Source organism: Gasterosteus aculeatus, chromosome 8, assembly GCF_964276395.1.
Source record: "Gasterosteus aculeatus chromosome 8, fGasAcu3.hap1.1, whole genome shotgun sequence".
Classification (NCBI taxonomy): Eukaryota; Metazoa; Chordata; class Actinopteri; order Perciformes; family Gasterosteidae; genus Gasterosteus; species Gasterosteus aculeatus.
The window spans coordinates 5,418,452-5,436,359 of record NC_135695.1 but is presented as its reverse complement, the minus strand read 5'-3'; the positions used below and the strand labels follow the sequence as shown (position 1 = coordinate 5,436,359).

General features: G+C 45.6%; 1 protein-coding gene across 1 annotated transcript in view; it reads right to left on the bottom strand.

Moving 5' to 3' along the window:
- Window positions 1-17,908, bottom strand: part of LOC144411429 (uncharacterized) — a 113,193-nt gene that overhangs the window by 42,086 nt on the left and 53,199 nt on the right. The window contains exons 5-6 of the mRNA XM_078108082.1: window positions 8,586-8,707; window positions 4,432-4,479 (exon numbers count right to left, since the gene is read on the bottom strand). Coding sequence (XP_077964208.1) covers window positions 4,432-4,479; window positions 8,586-8,707 — 170 coding nt within the window. The remainder of the gene's footprint in view (window positions 1-4,431; window positions 4,480-8,585; window positions 8,708-17,908) is intronic.

Here is a 17,908-nt window from a genome sequence, read left to right as displayed (position 1 = left end):
GGATGACCAACATTCCTTTGTATAATGTGAACTGAATGCAGTCAATGACTCCCAAATGGACGCTACTTAGCTTAGCTCGCTAGTTTCCATTTCCCAAGTGAAATAACAGCGCTGGACGTTGCTTAAATGCTAACGGCTGATGGTTGTACCCACTTCTGTAGGATCACGTCTGACATTCTCCGGTCAGCAGCAGGAGCCGAAAGCACTTCTCCTCGGCATGCCTTCAAACGTCAGCCACACATTGTCAAAAACTAAAAATAAAGAAAATACATCGTAGGAAAGATGCATCAGCAGTAGCTATATTTAAATAATAAATTCCAGTTCCATTTTAAGAAAACAACTTGGATAAACTGTTGTATAAAAGAAAGAGTGTCTGTCTGAGGAGGTTTACAGAGCAAACGGCTCTCTGCTGTTGTGTGTCCATTGTTGTGCCAACACACAGACACACGCACACACACACACACACACACTAGCTCAAGGCCATGTGCCATTGTCCTGTGAGAGCCATGAGGAGGAATTCCTTTCATGTGTCATCTCCTGTCACAGTAGTGTCCTGACAGAGGCTTAGTGACATACGAGAGGCCTCTGCAGAATGTCCTGCTTTTAGTCAAATCAAGAGTCTGGCAGCTGCTGCTGCATTCATCAAAAATCAAAGGATAATCTGCTTTCCATATGAAATCAAGTGATGATTAACATTTTTTTTCAAAGCAGGGGGATGGGAGAGTAGAAGCCGGCACCTTTAAGGAGACACTTGAGGGGCACGGGGCGGGAAAGGTTCAGAATCGCAGCTGAATTGGAGTTATATGAACGTAGTGTATAAACTAAGCTCTCCTCTCTGTCTCCACTGATTTATATATTATGACTGTAATCGCCAACTGCCTTTTAAAAAGCTACTTCATTCAGCGAGTCATAAATCACAGAATGGGCACTCAAGCTGTAAAGTACTAACAGTATACCACATCTAGTGTCATAAATTCTGTTCAGTAGTCTGCAAGAGAATGTCTCAAAAAATGTGCAATTTAAAGTGAACCATCTTCATTTACGTTTCTTCTTCGTGTCTTTTGTCCAGGTTGTCTTTTGGTCAAAGTAGATCCAGAATATGTTTGTGTGATGGAGTGAACCACTCGTACTGTGGTTGAGGGAAGTAGACAGTCGAGGTTTCCCTGGTCGCCGATGGTACTGAGGAATGACTCCTGGAAGCCAGAAAGAAGTTTGCGTTTTGCGCTTCGACGCCTGAAATAAGTCTATAAGTCTGACCCAAATATATTGTTTGAATGCTAATAAATCAAAACATTTTCTGACTTGTCACATGATTGACTATTATAATAAAGCCTCTGTTCTTTCCAGAAAACCCCCCAAATGATTTGAACTGAACTGAATGCACAACACAACTTTAAAGGAGAAATGAACCCATTGTCAACATGGCTCTGAGTATTATCAGAGGAGGAACCCCTCCTGGTACCAAGAAGAATTATAATGCTTTTATTAAGTGTGCATCATTAGCCACACAGTCTTTCCCTCCTGACCTCCAGCTCTGTGTGGGACAAAGGCTAATCAGGGCCAAGGAAGGGAGGCCTCTCCTCCAACGGACTCCACTCAAAGGGAATCGAGGCCATTAGGCGACTCTGGACCTCCTTTCTTTATAATTACGCCCTCCCGGATTGACCGAGCACCAGCTAGCCCTTCGCCATTCGCGGTAATTAGTCCAGAATGTGAGCTGTCAACATGCAAAAAAATTGTGCCAGTAGGCCCACGGTGCCGCGACCACCCCCGCTGTGTTCAACAACAAGCACCTTGCCGCGGCCACTGGAATGCATTAACTTTCTCTTCTCCTCGCCTTTTTGTTTTCCCTTGGCGACTTGTGTCAAATTCAGGTCCCTCCGAACAAAATCTTAATAATTAACTGGCAAATGTGAACATGATTGCTTGTGACACACCTACTCTGGTAATTATTGCTTTGAGGCCATGTGCTAATGAAATTAATGCATTCATTGCCCCAACAAATTAGCATAACTCATACAAATGGCCCACATTTGAGCCCGCGTTGCAAAAGGGGGAAAACTAGGGGGGAAAAAAGAGCAGCATCAACAAGAAAAGAAACCCGGGAAATGAAACGCCATCGGAGATGGTAAGATGAGCACCGCTTACTCAAAGTATTAATGGCTGAAGCCTCTTAATGTTAACCAAGGGTGGATGCGGTAATGCATTTCAGAGCGCAGGACCAAATGATCATCACTACCATCGTTGCATTCATCGCTAATGTACATGCATCTCTCTGAGGGCAAATATTAAATGGCTGTGCCACCGCCGACATTAAAATGTTATTATACTGAGGCATTAACTCACTGTAGCAGAGTTCATATCAATAAGCGCCGCTCGTGGCCGCTCGTGCTCTCCGCGGGACGTCTCTGGCCGACATCAATAATTGAGGACGATGCCATCGGTACAATGGACTAAGACACGTGCAACAGTCAGTCAGAGACGCTGCACAAGTGCAAGAAATGTCCCCTACTAGGTAAAAACACCCCAAAAAATAGATGCGTTTGCCCGCAGCCAAATACTGTCAGACGGTGGGAGTCAGGTGAGAGTCTGTGAGTTAGCATGACAACTCATGGTGGCACTTCCCAAACCGCTCGGATTCTGGACAGCAAATCCGTCCGTTATCTTCAGCAGGGAATCGTTTCAGGCAGGCCTCGGCACTAATGCTTGCCCGGGGCAAGTAAACTGTGCTCGGGCAAGTGGAACGCCTCATGCCGTTGTCCGATCAGGCAAGTGACAAATAAATGTGATCTTTATCCGGGGCCCAAATTCTGTAAAAATATGCAACAGTACGATTGGTATCAATGCTTTCTAAGAAGCGGCACCTAAAAATGCCACGTTGTGAAGGTCGGAAACGGAGTTAGCATTAGCTGTTAGCAACCGGTGAGCAGTACAGTCTCGCTTGGCTAAATGACGGAGCTAACAGCGTAGCAGCATTCAATTGGAATGTTGTTGGAGACAAAGATCACAGTGGCTTTGAGGGATGGGTTTGAACAGCAATGTAAAGTCTTCCTGTGACCGAGCTGGTCTAGTGAACCAACATATGGCATTGAAAAGTGAAAACTAGCTGGCTAATAAAAACAGCTAACTAGCTTCCACTTTCTGAGAACAATACTAACTTAAGTTAACGGTTCCTCCCAGATATCGAGCGTTGTAAAGGGAGAAGCACCTGAAATGACTATTGGTGGAAAACCCAACGCCATGTGGGCTCATATCGACGTTCTTGATGAGGATGATGAGGATGATGAGGATGATGAGGATGTATGATCATGGCGCTCTCTGGCCAGTAGCACAACACGGAAGACAACCACTGCCAAACAAACGGCCAACGGCTTCCGGCTCACATGCCGTCTCTACAAAGATGCCCAACACATATTTAATCAACAGTCACAGTAAGACAGTAGCAGTTTTAAGTGAAAAGATAAAAATGAAGAAGAATTCAGACCACAAACACACTCATCACTCTGTTGGCAACAAACCCAAGCTGTATCTAATGGTGACACTCCTGTACAATTAGTTTTTGGAGACAAAGTTACGAGATGAATAATCAACGATCGGTGGAGACTTGCCCAGAGGACAAAACCTGTTTGTGCGCCCACGATTTCATGTTTAAAATATCTTTTAAAACCCCCCCAAAAAGGTCGTTGTCAGAGTAACTGTGACAGTTCCCTGCACACAGCGGCTCCCTCGCATACACACACACAAGACGAGACGGCGGACCCGCCGCTGCGGAGGCAAACGGTGAATAAAACACTCGGTGGCCAGCGTTTGACGCTTTGACCCACGGCACAGGCGTGCATACATACAACACATCGACAGCACACTTCCTAATCTCAGATGCTTAGTCATGTGGCCGCCTTATCCAGCATGCAACCCCATCTGCGGCGAATGATCTGCTCCGCCGTGTCACGCGGGCGACTCACAAACACCAGACACAATGTGTTGACGGAGAATTTGCATTAAGAATGTACCACAGCGAGGCGTGATTAATTTCTGCTCATGAAATGAATACAGATTTGGTCATTACATGGCTTGTGTCCCATGCCAAATATTGTAATGTTTTCTCCTCCTTTTTTCGCAGCGAGCGCTCTGCTGCAATAACAAGGAATATAAGACAGCTTACAGCTCATGAGCAGCACAAGGGCTGGAAAATCAGCTAAATCACGGAGCAAAACAAAGACCTGATTGCTCATTAGTATTATGGATCTGCTCCGCTTAGATCTGTTTTGTGAGATGCAGCTACCGTTTAATGACTTAAACGGTGTTTGTTTAAATGCGCACTACCTACGTTTCACACAAGTGAGATTAAAAGAAAGAGACATCATCAGATCTCTCATTGAATTTGTATAATACCCTCCCTCTGAATACACATGCGTGCATCGGTGCACTTACCTTGGCTTTGCAGATAATGCAGCGCAGCCGGTTTCCGCTCTCGCATCCCTGTGAGGAAAGAACATTTGAAAGTAGTTTTAGTGATGTGAGACACCAACAACCGTTCTGAAGAATGACTTACTGTAGACACACATGCGTCGGTGACAAATACAATGATTTTATTCCATTGGGATTGTTTGGAAATTGGGATTTTTTGCACATTTTTAACACAAAATATAAAAAAAGAGAAAAGAAACATGTTAACATGTCAGAAAAACCTAATGTTTACATCGTTAATGCATTCTTATTTAGTGCGTTTAGTTTTCCGTTGTTGTGCGTTTTACTTCCTGACCACCGTGGATATAAGTATGTATATATAAAGTCATTCATTACAGACAGACATAAGGCCCGGTAGCTGTTGTTGTACTGCGCACACACGTTGGTAAACGACTTTGCAGAGCTGCCCGTGAGACACAAATAAAGGTGGGCAATAATCTCCAAGCTGGTGCTTACTATCTAAGGATAGCTAATAATAACGACGAAGTATTATACGCAAACTGCCAAATCCACCGCTAATATGCGTGGCATGAAGGAGCACGTTTTGATGGATGTTAATGGAATATAATTATAGAACACTGCTATTAGGCAATGTGATTTTATAGAGAGGGTCACTGCCCCTGGCGCTGTGGCCTGATTGCTGTGAGTGTTGGGCTAATGAATGTAAACCAAGTATGTTTGCAGGGATGAGAACGACGTGAGTGTGTGCGTGATGGAGGTGGGGGACACTCACTATTCCCACTACTTGCAATTAAAAGGGAAAAAGGGGCGTGTACACAGGGAAGTGCATTCCTGCTGAGATTAGCACGCAGCCCTGTGACAGATGAAACAAATATCTAATGCACGTCGCCTTCTCACCAGCGTCTACGTGGTCGATGCTTCGTTCTTCAACTAAATCAATTTTTGGAAGGGGAGGGGGGGGAGAGTCCTCTCCCTTCGTCCCCATGCCCCCCCCTCCCCGCCCTCAACGTTACGACGCTGCATCTTATTACAAATTCTGTAAATTCTCTTTTTTAAGGATACCAGTCGTATGAACTTCAATAGTGAAAGCAGATGCATGGAAATGAGAGACATATTTCAGCCATATAGCATTACTTTCCCCAGAAAGCCTGCGTTCTCGCTCTGCATTGTGTCAGGCCGCCGTGGGGCCGGGCAGTGAGACACACCAGGCCGCGCTGGGCTGGTGTGCTGCGGAGCCATGCAGTCCCCCCGTGCCCTTGTACATTTGTGCTGTGAGGGGTTTCACCCCTCTAGGAATGCACTCCCTGTAATGAGGGTCAGGGGGTCAGAGTGCTGCCGCGCCTGGAGGCCGGGATCTCCGAGGCGCACTCAGTCACTGACTCTGTCCCTATATTTAAATCCTGCCTCGGGACATGTTTTTCAAAGGGCATCTCTTAACTAGTTCCTGGTTACTAATTAGTTTTGCGCCGTGCTATTTGTCTTTGGGAACCCAGAGTGGGAAAGGAGGGGTTTGAGGATGGGGGGAGGCGGCTCAAAAAAAGATAGCGTATGGTTTGCCTCAGTGCCGACGTTGATCATTCAGACGGCGCTCTGCTGCAAACATGCCGAAGTGCGCATCAACAGTTGCGGAAGTGGATGCCAGCGCTGTTTTGTTGTGTTTGAACCCGCCCGCTGTTTAGTGACAACATCTGGCCACTGCTGTTGTGGGCGAAATTAAATAAGGACGTGGAATTTACCCCTTTTTCTTTTTGTTTAAGCTGCTTTTAGGAGTGGTAACAGTGCTTGCTATCACTCCCAGCTGGCTAGCTCTCTCTCTCTCTCTCTCTCTCTCCCTCAAATCAAATCATTATTGGATTACATTTTCTGGCTTCATAAAATGCGGTTAAGAGGCACTTTAGACATATGTGCATGACCTGCTTTCCAGAGATGGCTATCAGAGCAAAAGTGACAGGTCAATTGCGGATTTCTGTTCCGTAAAAGGAAAAGGGGCTCCCCACCCTGAGCACTCTAAAAGGTTTCTCTCTCTCTCACACACACACACACACAGAAGAACTAAAGTAGCCTTGTAGCGTTGGCGCACACGCTCCGCAGAGATTGCCGTCCTGTGCGGGTGAGTGCGCCCGCTTCATGAGCCTGAGCGTGCGTGTCTGTATATAATTGTATAGCGGGAAGACACACACTTAATGGAAGTGGCTCTTCACTCTGACAGCTGGGTGGTGCAGATGAAAGGGCTGCTGGAGCATGTTGTCTACCACTTGTGGAGTAACCGAAGAGAGCCCAAGCACACTGGAGTGGACGGCCCAACAGCAAAGCGTTCGAGAGCAGACGCGTTTTGTCCTCTGATCATATATGATCATTGTGATAATAGCTAGTTCATGAATTACGATCGGTGCAGCACCTCTGATGAGGAGTTCGATCCAGATGTTATTATGTAGTGCAGGGATGCAAGCAGGCGTTTGTTATGGTTATACATTGCAAACCTGCATGAGATAGATTGCAGATTGAATTCATTTTCAAAGGATCTGCTGTTTAGCTCTCTGTTCAAAGCAACACGCGGGCGATTCCGTATGCCGCTTGGTAGATTTGGTATCGCTTGGGTGAGATCTAAAACGTACGCGTCGAGCACTAGATATCCCGACTTTAATCATAAATACGGTACACTACACTTCCCATAAGCCCTGCTAAAAGCGCTTCTTCATCAGATACTCCCTGCTCGGTCAATTCTCTGACAGCTCCATAACCCCCAGGATGTGACACGGACCCAGCCAATAACTGCGATGACCTCATCGGGGTCATTCTATGTGATGATGGCAGACCATCCCCATTAGCCTTCTTTTGGGGAGATGTTGCTTGTAAGTATTTGAGCACCTGTTTTCTCTGTTTTGGTCACAACTGACATTTGACTCTTTAGCTGCGAACTGCTTCGCCAAGCTCTACCTCAGTCTGCTGCTAAGAGTTCACATTTTAAACTCGACTCTGTGTTAATCAGAGCATTTACATTGAATACTGCTTCCTGCTGCTATGAAAACGGGATTAATAAAGGTTGTAAACCAAAACAGTAAAGTTGCGGGGCATAAAAGTAATTAGCGGAAAGCGGTGAAAAAAGCTCAGTAGAACAGCGAGGAAAGGACGGCTTGGGATATTGTGGACTACAAGTGAACCTTTTCATACCAAATATATTCAATTCACCCGTGGTTGGTACAAAAAATGGATTAGTGCCACTCAGAATAGTGTATGGCGTCATGCTCATTGCTGAGCCAGTGCCAGTAGTACCATAACATGATTACTGTGATGCCTTTAAGGTAGTTAAGTGCCTTTTAAGGTAGGTAACAGTGATCACATTATGTATAAATAAACGTACGTCCATGCAAACCAACAAGCTCCTTCAGCACATTTTCATATCCTATCATAAATAAAGTAATTTATAAAGGCATTTGCTGTTTAAGGCAGGTGAAAAATTGCTGCTGAAAAGTAAAAATCTCAAGTTGAATTTACATTCTAAGATCAACACTCTACCTCACATACTTTTTACTTTCATTTTTTTTAAATTTCCAAATACTTAAAAGAGGTACTAGAGGCAATTATACATTTTCGCTGGCAGCGGCCGCAGCGGTTTGCTTAATGGAGGACGAGTAATCCGCCTGAGCGTCAATGGGCCCCGCGACGGGGACGTATGCCACCTACAGGAACGTACGTTTCATCAGCTCGGAAAAAACAGAGGCGCTTTCGGGGGAAGGTGCGGCGCAAAAGTCCCACATCAGCCGAGTCGAGACAGCTACTGGTTCAGGGAGTGTTGCGGATGCTAACGAGCTATTCTGGGGGACAGGTGTCGGGTGGATGATCGCTCGCTGGATTCCTGCCAGTCGGCTATGAGGCACTCCTCTCCGTTTCAGCTGTGCTCCGACTGCATAACGACAACGTGCTATTATTGTTAGCAACCCTCATTAAAACTAATTGGTGCTGCTATTTGAAAGGTAGCTCATTACCTTGAGGCAAACAGGCATGTTTTGTCTCAATAAGGAATGCTAACGCGGCACACACACATTTATTCACTGGGAGAAGTCCAACAAAGACGTCCCCCCTCTGTTCATATCCTGACAAATGGCCAATGACGGAAATATCAAAGCCCCCCCCCCCGTGTGGAAGGTATCCGTTACCTTCAGGATCCACGTGGACAGACACACGTGATGGGCAAGTAAATTCTTGCAGTCGCAGAAATGCCTCAGCGGGTCACGGGCTTGAAGTTCAGCCTCCCTGCATATGAAGCACTCCGTCGTCTCTGTGGAAGGAGAGGAGAAGACGCAGGTCACGTCCGGCTTGGCACCGAATGGTCACGTTGCATCGAAGGCTGATCCCAGATCCATGATCAGAGTCGATGCCAGGTAATTTCAGCTTGTTGACTTTGGTGATAAGAAGCGGAACACAAAGGCGCAAAGACAACGGCAAACACACCATTATTCAACCGCCAAAGTCTGAGTAATTACTCAGCTTGTTTTCTCTTTTTCGCCCTTCATATTATTTGCACAATCACATTACTGAAGGCTAAAATGATCAGTATTATTATCTATTTGTGTATTTATCTAAGTGTTCCTGAAATATTATCTTGTTTCAAAGTAGGGCCCTCTGGATCTCAACACCATTATTGGTTTTGGTGGCTGTTTCATAGTCGCTATGCATCGGCTCATGAAACGTGAACAGGACTCACATGTGCCTCGGAGCTGAAATAACATTGCGTTTGAAAAGAGGGATCACGAGTTGCTAATTGCTAACGTTGACACGTTGTGCGTTGCCCTTCACAGCATACGACAGCTGCTTTGAACTCGCGGCTGAAACAAACGCCCGAAATCTTGCAGCGAAATGAGTCGTCCCTGTTCAATTAGGAGTGGACATAAAAAGTGAGCAGCGGGATGCATCAGGCGCTCGCCTCCACCTAGAGCCCGGGGGTTACCGCCGGCAACCAACCATGTCTGCCATTCAACAGAAAACCTCACCGGCGTCTCCGTTACTGATGATTCTCAAACAGGAGCTTTGAAGCTAAATTGTCGGACAGTAGCTGGAAGCTACATGCGTTGGGTTGATCACACGTCGGTGGGGGGGCTGCGCTGTCTCGCCTGATTGGGGGGAGGAGGGATAAAGTGCTGCCTCAGAAGCTCCTGTCTCTTTTGGGCCTTTTGGTTGAACTGGATCGCTTCAGGTGAAAATGTATCTTTGAGTGAAAACATCTTTTAATCAAAGGGTTATTTGTGGCCCCATCAGATTGCGCGTAAGCAGGTTTTATCACTGACCGGGCATATCGCTCCCCTCGCATTAATGTCTCAGAGACAAGCTGTGAAGTAGAGGACAAAAAACAGATACACTTCTCCCCTCCGACACAACAAAATCCGGTACTTTTAGAGAAATGTGTGATGTCTGGGTGCCACTACCCTCCTCTCCCTGTCACTGACACCAGCCACCTGGCATACCAATGGAAGTCATTCCAAACGGGCACTTTGCAAATACAACTGGGGGGCAGAGTGCATTGGATACGTTTGCTTCCTGACAATGCATCAGGTTTAGTTGGTTTTCACTCAGACCAAGTGACGACGCGCTTTCAGGAAATAATGGAGTCATGCAGAGACATACATATAGAGTGTGACAGCCAGGCAGTGTTCGCTTTCCAACAGCCGGACCGAAAATATTTCCAAAGACGTGATGGCAGGTTCACCAATTCTAGCCAGAAAAAAAAAAGAAAATGTCATTCCTCCAAATTGCTGCTGCTTTTACGGTCATTATGGAATGCCCCGGGCACTTCTGTGGCTAAATAACGGATGCACTTGCTGTGAAAATAACTAGAAAACAACAAACCAACAGAGATGTAAACACGCCAGCTGACACTTCTGCGTGATCTGTGACATGTGTAATTAACTGTCAGGGGCGTCAGTGTTCGGCAGCGTCTCATGAAGGTGAGTGCGCGACCAACTGGCTGAAGTCACCCTCGGCGAGCAGTTGAACAGCTAACAAAACTTCCTGCAGCAGCAGCTGCAGCTCCAGGCTGCGTGTTGCCGTGCAGGGCGGTGAAGTATTGAAACAAAAGTTCCCCGGCTGGAGACGCTGATCTTCACCATCACACAAACTACCAGGAGACGCCATCACTTCGCTTGGGATGATGCAGGGCTGTGGTGGCGGGGCGTCCCGTCACTGATGGTTTCGTTCTCTGCTACGGTGTCACAGACAGTGAATCACAGGGAAGGAAACGACAGAGGCCAGTGGGAGTGAACGGTGTCATATGGCGGCTTCAAAGCGCCGCGCAGCGACCCTGCAGTAAACAAACGGGCGAGAAGGCCAGATTGAGATCATTTAATTGTCCGTCGCGTTGCTAACGACCTCATTAACAAGAGAATGATGGGAAATCAGCACGGCCGGGGCAAGGAGCCGCCTGCGTGACGGCCATCTGGCTGCAGTGGGGGGGGGACGGGTAAGCTAACGCCGCGGCCGCCGCGACCGCCAAGCGCGGGCGGAGAGCACCTCGAGGCGGAGGCCGTTATTAGAGTTTTACCAGACAAAGAGCATTCAGGAGTCTCATTTTCTGTCTGAACTCTGACGTGATCCGAGTCACACAACAGGAGGGGCGAGTGAAGCTCACAATATGAACTGATATGACAGCAAATGAAGGACATCAGGTGGAAGGCAACGGCTTACATTCATGGCACGTTAACCTACACGGCGATCCTGCAGTACATCAATAACAAATGTTCATTTTGTCCGATTTTAATCAAGAACTCAAAATGAACACCACTTAAAATGGAAAAGTGTGGCGTGGGGGGGATGATTTAAGTCCGCAATGAGCACAGTTTCAGCGGCCGTGAATCCAACTTTGGCAGCACTTAAAGGGCACCGGATAATGTGCACGTTCACCCATTTCCACGAGCTGCATTCAAGTAAAGCAGGATTTATAATCGATATACTTCTTAAGGGTCGACAAAGGGCCCACTGAGAGATATGTTCACATGGGACTTGTTGACAGACGGTACGAAACTAACTCACATTTCCACCATTGAAGGGCTCAGTTTTGAATGTGTCCAAGGAGAAAACACCCCGACGACATCATCAGGGCTATTTTTTACACCTTGCAAAGCTCAGAAATGAAACAACTTTGTCACAAGTCCCACAAAACGGAGTGTTGGAGAGAGGTGGGGGTTATTGCCATTTATAGTCACTGTTATTAGCCATGTAAAACATGTGAGTCTGTTTTTAATTGCATGTACGTGTATTTATTCCAGCTGCACCACTGGCTTTCATCTGTTGGCTGTTGTACAAACTCTAGGAGATCTATTTATGTCAATATTTTAAAATTAAGCGAGCGACTTATTCACTTCCTATTTGCATAAACCCTATTTAACACAGCAACTACTACTATGTGATCATACGCATATAATGGAAAAATTCTAAACAACTACTTTCTGAAAACTGCACTACATCTTTAGAATTTAACATCTGAATGCGTTCAAACGTGCTGAAATGGCCCTCGAGTAAAGCTGTGACGTAGGAAGGGTTTTAGTCCGAGCTGGACTTCCAACCCAAACTCTTTGGAGGGACTCGGACCTCTCAGACTCCTGCACTGACCTCATTCTGTTACCCTTACAACACTTAAAGTAAGAATACACACTCGTGTTCCTCATGGAATGTGAAACTTTCAGGACGACATACATACCGCTGGGTAAACCTCTGCCTGAGTGTGCTGAGGATGGTGGCTCACTGCCCATGTTTTCACTTTGCGCCGCCTTCTCAGTTCTTCCACAAAGCAGCCGTCGCTCCCCCTCCCTCTTAGTATTCCTCGCAAGAGTTAAATGCACATTTATGGACTATATACTACTGCCCGCACCGTCAGCTTAGCGCCTGGTGTTTTTGTTTGCTCAGGAAGTTATGAAAAGCGAGCAGCCAATCACAGCTTCACATCCGGATCACGTCAGGACAGGAAGGCAAAAGCCAGGTGGGGGGGACGGCGGGACGGAGTGAAGTCCAGGGCATTCTCCGTCTAAAAACAGACGCAGTGAGAGAGGCTGTGATGACTGCAGAGCAACACAAAGGTAGACAGTTTTTCAGCCAAATGCATGGTCTTGTTTCGGGGGAAGAGGAGAAGGTTTTACAGTGAAAGGAGCAGATCTCTTTCCTAAAACAACACTTGCTGTTGCAAAACAGCCAAACTGTCACAATGCTCACTGCTGGGAAACTACTGATGCATTTTGGGATTTCCCCACACACTCTTTCTGCATATTGACTACATTAATGTAGTCAATAATGTAGTCCATTAATTGACTACATTAATGGAAATGTATTAGATTTTATCTGTTGGAATTAATGAATTAATACTTTTGTTTTAGCACCGTGGCACAAAAACAAAAACAACGTAAAATCCAAATTGTCAAAGAAAAGAACAGATGAACATAAAGAGTAGATGTTATTTTTTGAAGCTTTCCAAACCCCAAAACAAAAGTGCAACGTTGTGTGTAAAGGATTTGAAAATGTTCATTTCCGCAAACGTGAGCTGCGAGCGTCCGCTACTCCTTCATTAAGCGACCAGCCAAGACTCTGATGAATTTAGAGCAGCGTTAGCGGCTCTCGCTTGCCCAAACAAACAATTCTGTTTGAACAAAAAGAAAAAAGGAAAAAGTGACTCAATTATATTTGAATCTATTGTGCTGTAGTATAATCCCAGGGCAAACTGTCAGAACAACAACCGTGCCGTTTCATGATGTCTTCTACATGAACCATCGAGGTTCCATTTTTTTTTTTTTTTTTGGGGGGGGGGGGGGGGGGGGGTGGGGGGGGGACATGCCGATTCGGCACAATACAACCATGGAGATCATGTCATTGTTTGTATATTTCAGACACTTTTTTTTAAACTGATGCTGATCGTTTAACCCAAATGCAAAATGTGAAGGTTTCCACACGTCGACCGGCGCGCTTGGCTCCAAGCGCCCCCCCCCCCCCCCGGAGAAGTTGTTGATGGTGGACAGGTCCACACCGCGCCTAATTAAATGGAACGCCTCCTGCTTTTGACGAAGAGCACTTATTAAAACAAGCATTCCCATCCAATCCGCTAGATAAATGACGTAACACCAAGTGCCACGGAGCCCATTAAACTGCTTCTTTAGAGATGGATCGCGTCCAAACACACAATCAAAGGATTTGACTGGGATTATCTCAGATTAGAAACACTCAGGGACAAATGAGGAGATGACAGGATATCATACATTGAAAGGATAAATTAGCAGTCACATACCAGACCAAATTTGCGACGGGTGTTAGGGAATAAAGAGCTGCAGGGCTGTGGGGGGGTGAGTGCTAAAAAGCGAGGAACAGCTCTTCAGTTTTTAGTAAGCCCAGTGATACATGGCCAATGTAAACCACAGTAAAAGCTTTTCCCTCTCCCTCTAAAACCTCCTGCCATCTAAATAAAGTCCACATCAGGGAAAGAATCCACGGAGAAGTGGACACAAAGTAACCGGTGAGAGATTAATCTGTTAGTTTATGACCTCGTGGTGTTACTCTGTCGTACCGAGCTCTTAGTACATTTCTCAGCTCACTCTCAAGTCTCACCTAGTGCGTTGAAGTAGATTTGAAGTCATTGGGCGAAGAGGGACTAAACTCATGAAACACGACCCTCTCATCCTGTAGTAGCCTTAGAAAACAACGTGACACACAGTGTCACAGTGTGTTTTGGCATCATTGTTAAGACATTTACATTGAAGTTATTCAATTGTGCCACTGAAATCAGTTTGAGGTTTTTCTTCAGGCAAGATTGTATCATTTTCACTTGTATAAAAATAAATGACTGGGTTTTTAGGCCTCCGGCCATCCCTTTAAAAATGCTTCTCCACAGAATTTACAATAAACCAACACATTTTTAACCAAAGATGTGAATTGTAAAGTAAAAAGAGACCCCTTTCTTGCATAGCAGAAATTTTAGTTGCACTCTAATTTGAATATTTAAAGTAAAGTCAAGCAGGCCCGGTGCTGATAAAACACTTTTTAGGAGGATAAATAATGTAGGCAGTGGTTAATGTCAGCATGTACTTCTTTGCATATTTTAAAATGAGGACCTCCATTCAATCGCATTAAAATAAGGCTTTCGCTTTCTCACAGACACCAACATAAAGGGTATTTTGCCGGCTTTCGCGCATTAAAGAAAAGTGACCTTTGAACTCCTAATCTTCTCCGTATGCTCACTTGTCAGGCTCTTTTCCCTTAGCGTGATGACTCGGTGCCATGGACAGTGGGATTGCCCAACCTGCAGCACCCGCTGAAAGCTCGATTCATCTCCTCTTTGATGTGCTTCATCGTGTGTAATGATGAATGATCTCACTTACATGTTGTCTCAGCGTAGCAGTTCTTTTGAGCTTCTCCACTGCAGACTAAAGGCTCATAGGTTCACTCATCTCTTAGATGGGGCTCTGTGGAAATTTTATCTTACATGAGATATGACCAGTGACTACAGAATAATGCATGAAACCATTTGTTCATTAAACAAACATTGAATGTTTACCAATGAAATGACCACAGATCCTCCAGTTATTTGTTAGAAATGAATAATACCAAAAGCTAAATTCATATCAGAATAAACCTCCTTTAAATAAATTTGGTTTTTGACATTTTACCTCTGGTATCAGCTAAGAGACCTTTTAGGCTCAGTGTTGCTAGGAGACACACTTTCAACGTTGTAAATTTTTACTAGCTTATACTGTACTTTTTATGTACATTCACTGTTGTTCCCTTCCGTCATTTTCAAGCATATTTTAAGCAAACGTTTGAAAAGTTGTTGTTTTAATTTGGTGGGTCGGGTAGTTAAATGGTCGACGCAAGAAAAAGCAAGTTAGACATATTATCTACCTTAAAATAAAAATGAATACCTCAAGCGAGAATATTTACGTATGTGGGGAATTGTTACGGATTTCTGTCATTTCCATGCAGCTGAAAAATGTCCAAAATTAGAAACGCTTACCAACACGAGCAGCTAGCTAGCATTAGCAGTCTCTCCTTCAGGGGGACCGATTTGGTAACAACAAATGAACGTACTGTTAAAATGTAAAAAGCAAAAAGCAACATTAGCCATTTGTGCATCACACTGTGGCTCAAATATTAACAGTGAGCAGTGAAGAGGTTTCAATCGCAGATAACTGATTAACTTCCAGCCAATTCTAACAGAAGAGGTGAAATTACCAACCATTTCCCCCACACAGATACTGAACCAATAAAAATAATTGCTGACGCTGTTGGTGTGTACCAAATTTGCCCGCCGTTTGGAGATCACCGCCGCTGGAACACATTGTTAACTTAATTGAGTCAAAACACAGTGGATATGCTTTTAATCCAAATTGTAATTACTTGTCAGTTAGAGGAAACCTACAGAAAGGGCCCCCTTCCCCCATCCGCACCCTGACACACAGTATTCTCAGCAGAGGCCTGAATGCCTTTGATCATTCCACTTGATCACAGCTTTAAGATGTCAGGTGCGCTTGAGATACGGAGAATTTGTCATTGGCTGATGCCAACTTTCTCTCTGTCGTCCCCATTTTACCGCCTGGATTTACAGCAGAAGCTGACAATTTGAGTGTGAACGAGGGCGTTTCACAGACACATAACTCCGTATCCAACAGCTTCTCATAAACAATAAACTGCTCAAGTTATGTTGCTGTCGTCGCTTCCCCAACTATTAACAAGCCTCCATTAACAAGCGCTGTGGGGAGTGAATTCTGATCTCTGGGACTGTTCACAGGAGGCCCGCGTGATAACAGACCATCGGGTCACTGTCGCACAGTTCTAAAGCGAGGTCACATGTTCAAGGTTGCAACACCGTTTAAATATTCAGACTTGACTGCGCAAAGCGTCGGGAGGCAGAGCATTTTCACTCCATTAGAGAAGGGACAAGCATAATTATGAAAATGAGATAAGGGAGACTCAAAATGACCTGTATGAAGAAAAAAAAAAGGAAGGAGAGAAAAAGTCCTCCAGTGCAGAACTTAGTTTGATTGATTCGGAGCAGATGAGCCCAGGGCTCCGCTGTTGGCAGCCCAGGGTTCGTGCTGTAATGATAGCTTTATAATTAAGATTAAAGACCACAGAGCACAGACAAGACACCCGAGTGGCGTTGCAGGCTTCTCCAGTGACACTGGGAATAATTCAAGAGAGGCATCTAAAATCCCCACCTCGCCAAAGACTAGAGGACCACGGGCGTCACTGCACGCAGACGCCGGATGAGACCGGCGACAGAAATGAGGGTGAAACATCAAGATGACGGAATTCTTTCACGCCGCGAGATGCCTACAATCACAGACATAGAACGGGGAAAGCTTGGTTTACATTTAACTGTGTAGCATGATGGTAAATAACGGAAGCAAAAGGCATGCGTTGCACGGCGGATTATGTGTGATTAGGATGATTCACTCTGTACACGGGGCAGATTGGAGAGCCATCTGGGCGGCAGTTATGACTGAGACAGACTGACTTGTGTTACTAATGAGTTGGACAGCAGGAAAAGAACAACCACATTCTCAGCAACTTTCATCTTCCTTCTCAGAGGAGACAGTGAGACTTTGTGTGCGACCGTGTTTTTTCCCTCCAATGTTCTACAAGGAAACCATCCGAGTGCAAATCAAAGCAGGTTAAAAAAAAAAAAAAATCTCCCCTGCGTCGACATCCTTTGTTAAATAACATTTCCAGTCGGTCGCCTGCTTCTCGGGTGTCTCACGGCAGCTCGTCGAGGTTCATTTCAAAGTGGCCATCATTTCTCACCTTGGCTGACATCGCCTATCTGATGAGGGTGAGGGTGAGTCGCTGAGATGGCTAATAATCATATCAAAGGTGCCGTGTCACGCCGCAGATTTAAGTAAGAGGGTTTGGGGGAGCATTTGCATGCGTTTGTATGCCCGGGCTAAGAGGCTAACGTCATAAAGTACAGCGCAGACGTGACTTAATGTAATCTGTCATGTCATATGCTAATCTTCAGCCCTCTCGGTAACATGCAGCACGTTAGCACGGGGAGATTTCAGCGAGCGAGTCGAGGGGTGCCGGTGCTTGGAGGGACCACAGTTTGCGTTGGGGCTGAAACCGATGAGCGGCACCAACGCCGGAGTCACCGACCGCTCGGTTTACACCCGTCTGTGTTATCAGTCAGGCTGCTGTCAATTTTGTTGCTGTTAAAATGGATATAAATCACTTTAAACGAATGTAGCAGTCAGTGCTACTTGAATTGGCGGGTCCTTGCAGCGGATTTATTTCAAAGGTCACAAAGAGGAGGTGCGCTGTTAGGAGCTCGTCGGCACAGTTAAAAAAATTAAAGGATGGCTGTTTTAAAAACGTGTGATGTTGACTGAGGTTTAGTACGGTCTGGCAAACGGGACTCCTTCCTTTGTGGTCGTTCCTTCACAGGTGAATTAGGAACGAGTAGCGGAGACGTAACGACGTTACCGCCCCGCAGGTTCGCCCACGCGTATGATGTCAG